The 6,000-nt window shown below is 38.5% G+C and overlaps 1 protein-coding gene across 1 annotated transcript in view; it reads right to left on the reverse strand.

Moving 5' to 3' along the window:
* The window catches only part of LOC116317986 (GDNF family receptor alpha-1-like), a 93,389-nt gene extending 87,665 nt beyond the window's left edge, over positions 1-5,724 (reverse strand). The window contains exon 1 of the mRNA XM_039622107.1: positions 5,221-5,724. Coding sequence (XP_039478041.1) covers positions 5,221-5,260 — 40 coding nt within the window. The 5' untranslated portion in view covers positions 5,261-5,724. The remainder of the gene's footprint in view (positions 1-5,220) is intronic.
* Between the last annotated feature and the right edge of the window lie 276 nt (positions 5,725-6,000).

Below are 6,000 nucleotides of genomic sequence, written 5' to 3' on the forward strand. Positions count from 1 at the left end.
CTCTTCTGTGGAACCAGCTTCCAGTTTGGATTCAGGAGACAGACACTATCTCTACTTTCAAGATTAGGCTTCAAACTTTCCTTTTTGCTAAAGCATATAGTTAGGGCTGGACCAGGTGACCCTGAATCCTCCCTTAGTTATGCTGTAATAGACGTAGGCTGCCGGGGATTCCCATGATGCATTGAGTTTTTCCCTTCCAGTCACCTTTCTCACTCACTATGTGTTAATAGACCTCTCTGCATCGAATCATATCTGTTATTAATCTCTGTCTCTCTTCCACATCATGTCTTTATCCTGTCTTCCTTCTTCACCCCAACCGGTCGCAGCAGATGGCCGCCCCTCCCTGAGCCTGGTTCTGCCGGAGGTTTCTTCCTGTTAAAAGGGAGTTTTTCCTTCCCACTGTCGCCAAAGTGCTTGCTCATAGGGGGTCATATGATTGTTGGTTTTTTTCTCTGTATGTATTATTGTAGGGTCTACCTTACAATATAAAGCACCTTGAGGTGACTGTTGTTGTGATTTGTTGCTGTGTAAACAAAATTGAATTGAATTGAAGCAGTGCATGAGCATCAAGTTGTTTAGATCCGACTTGGCAGATTGAACTTTCCGTGTTAGGTGACTACAAATACTCCTCCACTCCTTTTTCATGGGGAGTCCCTCAGAGCTCAGTTTGGTTATTTTGATGAACTGAGATTTTTGTCCTTCTTAAAAAGAATGAAGCATATTCTGCTAGATTGCTGCTCAAGTGTCTTGAAGACATAAAGGCCTGGATGGCTCTCAACTTTTTAAATTTTAATGAAAAAAAGTCAGAAGTGATTGTGTTTGGTGATAACACTCAGACCCCGTTTGTCATCCTGGGTTCCTTCGTTCAAGTATGTAGAGTCGACTGTCACAAACCTCGGGGACGGTGGAGCATAAAGCTCATGGTGATCTGAGATGGAATGAGCCATGGGAGCTTTATGAGGTGTTTTGACAGTTCAGTAAAGTCTTGCTAATTGTTTTGAACATCAACTACTGGTCATGTCTTTAACTGCTAGTGAGAGGGGGGGCTGTGTGCTAAATTTTAATGAGAAAAAGTGATGGTGTGTAGTGATAACACTCAGACCCCGTTTGTTGAACTGGGGTGTCAGTTCATAAAGCCAACTGTCACAAACCCCGGGGTTAAAGTGGATGCTGAACTTCAGTTTGAGAGTCAGATCACGGCCCTGATTAAATTGAGCTTTTTACGAGCCTTGTCGGTTTTTAAACCTCTTCTTAAAACCCATCTCTTCTCCTTGGCCTGTGACATCTGTGATATGTTGATTATATTATATGTTTTTTTCTAAGTTTTGCAAAGCTTCCTAAAAACTGCTACAGCTCTTGATTTTTAAATATAACCTATGAAAATTAATGAAATCCTTAATTTTTTTAAATAAAATAATAATAATAATGTATTGTTCCTTACAATACTGAAAATACTACAAGATATATGGAATTATGTAGCGGAGAAAAATGATAAATAGTTGTAAGTATGTCTTATATTTTAGAAACGTTGCTTGGTCGACAGTGCTGTCAGTGACCCTCGGCCTTCTCTCAGTGAGCTTCATGATGTAGTCACCTGAAATGGTTTCACTTCACCTGTGTGCCTGTCAGGGTTCATTTGTGGAATTTCTTGCCTTCCTAATGAGATTGGGAGCATCAACCCTATTAAGAAGACAACAACAGTCCATCATTACTTTAAGAACTGAAGGTCAGTCAGACTGGAAATTGCTAAAACTTTGAATGTGTCAGCCGCAAACACCATCAAGCGCTACAACGAAACTGTCTCACATGAGGACGCCCCAGGAAAGGAAGACCAAGAGTCCCCTCTGCTGCTGAGGATACATTCATCCGAGTCACCAGCCTCAGAAATCACAAGTTAACAGCACCTCAGATTAGAGCCCAAAATGCTACACAGTTTCAGTAGCAGAAACATCTCTACATCAGCTGTTCAGAGCAGACTGCACGAATCAGGCCTCTACTAAGGAAAAGCAACAAACAGAAGATGTTTGTTTGTGCCGAGAAACAAAAGGAATGGACATTAGACCAGTGGAAATCTGTTTAAATCTAGTGAGTCCAAATTTGAGATCTTTGGTTCCACCTGCCGAGTCTTTGTGCAGTGTAGAAAAGGTGAACGGATTGTGTTGGGGTTCTTTGCTGGTGACACTGTTAAGGACTTATTTAAAATTGAAGGCACACTGACCCACCATGGCTACCACAGCATCCTGCAGTGACATGCCATCCCATCCGATTTGTGTTTAGTTGGACCTTCATTGATTTTTGAAATGGACAGTGACCCCAAATACACCTTCAGGCTGTGTAAGGGCTATTTGACCAAGAAGGAGAGTGATAGGGGCTTGCACCAGATGGCCAGACCTCCAAAGTCACCTGACTTAAATCCAACCGAGATAGTTTTGGGATGAGATGGAGCGCAGAGTGAAGGCAAAAGTGCCAACCAGTGCTCAGCATCTCTGGGAACTCCTTCAAGACTGTTGGAAAACCATTTCAGGTGACGACCTCATGAAGCTCATTGAGAGAATGCCAAGAGTGAGCAAAGCAGTAATCAAAGCAAAGGGCGGATATTAGGAAGAATCTAAAATATAGAACATGTTTTGAGTTATTTCACACTTTTTTGTTTAATGCATAATTCCATATTTGTTCATTCATAGTTTTGATGCCTTTGCTGAGAATATATAATGTAAATCACCATGAAAGAAAAGAAAAAACATTAAATGAGAAGGTGTATTCAAACCTTTGATTGGTATTGTATATATGTGTACTTCATCCTAAAAACAATTGAGATATATTTTCTCTATATAACTCCATTGCTTGGTCATCTTTCCTGCACTAAACTGATTTTAAAAAATAACTCGACATAATAACAAATTATTTTATTTATATTTGATATAAATAAAAAAATTTGATATTTCTCATATCTGAAAGGACACCCTCCTCAAATGTGTTTTTAACCCAATAATGCCCTTTGTATCATATTTGATACATGAGTTTCTGAGACCTCTATCTCATCAACATGATCAATATTTGCCATAATTTCAAAACGTTATGGACAAAACTCTTTTTTTCTCTAAAATTAACATTGTTGTTAAATAAAAGTTGCCAAATGTATCAAATACGATACACAAAATATATAATAAATATATAATAAAAATATATCATACACAACATAATATAGCATCAAAAAAAACAATGTGGATTTTGTTTTAAGGGTTCATAAACATCTCAGTTCCAAAAAATCAGAATTTTCAAGCTATTTTTTGATGGGTTGAGTCTTACAGGGTTAATATTTCACAGAGGTATTCTGATGAATTCTGTGAAAAATTTGTGAAAACACAACATTATAACATTACAGAGGTTGACTAAAATCATTATATGTCCACACTTTGTTTTCTGTTAAATAGAATTGATGCTTGCTTATTTGGCAAATAATTCATGTGTAAAAAGTTATAAAGCACGCAGTATTTCCATTTAATCTAGCACCATCTAGGCCTACATATGTAAGATATTCTAAAGCAGCACAAAACCCTGTTGTTCTGCAGTATTGAGGGGTTAAAAATTCTCCAAATATTTCCTGTTGAGAGCTTCATTTCATTTAAAAAAGTATCTGTATCAGTGTATGCCTTCAAGAAAAAAAATACCAGCAGTGTCTGTGGGTCCTGTCATACACCCTACTACTATTAAAACCAACAAAAAAATGCACACAAACAGACATATCTGGGTGCACACACACATATGCGCATTTCTGACATATATATTGACTATATAGAACAACTATGTAAACAACAACTATTTAAAATATTTAAAGGGATTCCTAATACAAAAATATGAATGGACACCACTCATATAGCCAGATATGCAACTATCCTGCAAAAAATGTTAAGAAATTTTAAAATGTGACTGGAAAGAGACACAAACTAAAGCTTCAAATTATTTGGGCATATTCTACCTTCTTTATCGACCTTCATTCATCGAAGCAGTTCAGCAGATGTTCAGTTCAGTTTAAGCAGTTTTTATCTATAGAGCCAATTAAATCATTTTACACTGTGAGTTGAAATTCAACTAACCTCTAAAGTCTAACTGAAACTGATTCGTCATCCTGTTACCTTCTAGATGATGTCAGGTAATTTCCCACCTTTTGTGTTATCTTACAGCAATTAACCGTTCAAATCTTGTCCCGCTAACAGCCAAATATGGGCTCATTCAGATGGAGGTACTCACAGAAATTCACATTTTCACAATCTGATGAAACAACAACCAAGTTCTATACAAAAAGCATGATATCGAATGAGTTTAGAAAGCCCTTCTGCACTATTGTCCATGCTCTTAGAGTGAAGACAGACAGTGTATTTATACCTTTGTTCCATGCAGGCGTCTCCGTTTTCCCTACTACTAAACTAAACTACTGTTTAGCTACATGTGATTTTAACTTTAACTACATGCATAGTTTCTACTGGATGCATTTGTGTAAAATTTATTTAAATTAGTCATTATGTGCTTTCTATGGCTTTTTTCATTTTTAAATTAAGCAATGAAAGTATATCACAATATCCAAAGCTTAAAACGAATTTAAGACCAACTTTAAAATCTTGTATATGTAACATTTAATTTCTCTTTTTTAATATGACACTATAATTTGAGCCTCTATATCTCTTATAATAAGAGTAATATTTGTAAATATACTATACAAAATTCTAATTCTAATTTGAGCCTTATAGGAGTCTGATGTATATCAGTCTGTGAGTTTACGGGTCATTACTGTGACTATCAGGTATTTTTTGCCTTTCAAAGCACCTCTATGAAACTTCATTGTCTTGCTTGAGCTAAGAGCACAGAAACATAGCCAAAAACTGAGTTTTTAAAGAAAAATAAAAGCAAACTACTATTGAGGATTAAGTAGTGGGCAGCATCCATATCCATATTCAGACAGTCTTTCCATCGCTGAGGTGCAAAACAATGAAACTGATCAATCGAACCCAAATCTTCACCTCGAAGTTATGTAAATGCATAATAATCATTAAAACAAAAAAACAGAACCAAAATGTGAGGCTATGAAATGACTTTTCACTCCCCGTTCTCTTCTCCATTTCACTTTGGTGACAAAGAGCATCTAGACAAAGACAGTTTTTCTTCAGGTGTTTCCCTGAAGAGTTCTCTCGCTTATGACAATAATTAAACCACTGGACCTACCTGAGAGGTAAAGAACGAGCGCAAATCCGTTCAGAATCATGGTGGTCGTGTTCGGGACACCCTTGGAGGGACGGGGAGGGGGGAATTAAAAAGGAGGATGTGGGACCGGACGCGGTGCGTTCTCGGCTAGTCCAACAGCACCGCTCAGTGAGACACACAGCCCGCTGCTACATTTACCGCACTGACTCTATCCGTGCGTCCCCCTGTTCTCTGCCCTGCGACGGGAAAGTCCTTTAAGTTTCAGTCTCCAGATGAAAGAAAGGGGAAGCCTCGGAGGAATGTCTCGGTGCAAAGTACGCGCCAGCGAGAACGCTCTGAGAGGGAGATTGTGTGTGACTGCTGTTGTGCCAAAGGTTCGTTTTCACGCAGCTCTGCTCGGAGAATTCAACTGGATGGAGAAAATGTGACTGGGCTACAGCTGTGCACGCAGACAGTCATCATAACGCGGCTTCGTTTGGTCCCGATGTATTCTGCGATCACAATGCTGACAATCAGCGGATGTTGGGGTTATAAACTGGTGATATCCCTCCTCCTCTTCCTCCTACACTCCCTGAGATCATCATCATCATCATCATCATCACCACCACCTTTAGGAACTGGCGGATGAAAACAGTCCTTTACTTAGGTCATTGTAAAGAGAGTAGTCACACTGTAAACTGCTTTTCCCATTTCTGTAACCACCAAACACTGCGCACAGCCTCAAGTCACTTTGGCCCAGCAACATTTATTCTCAGTTCTAATTATAGAATCACAAAAATGTGCATTTACACTAACATCACT

This window comes from Oreochromis aureus, linkage group 2 (genome assembly GCF_013358895.1).
Source record: "Oreochromis aureus strain Israel breed Guangdong linkage group 2, ZZ_aureus, whole genome shotgun sequence".
In the NCBI taxonomy this organism is placed as follows: Eukaryota; Metazoa; Chordata; class Actinopteri; order Cichliformes; family Cichlidae; genus Oreochromis; species Oreochromis aureus.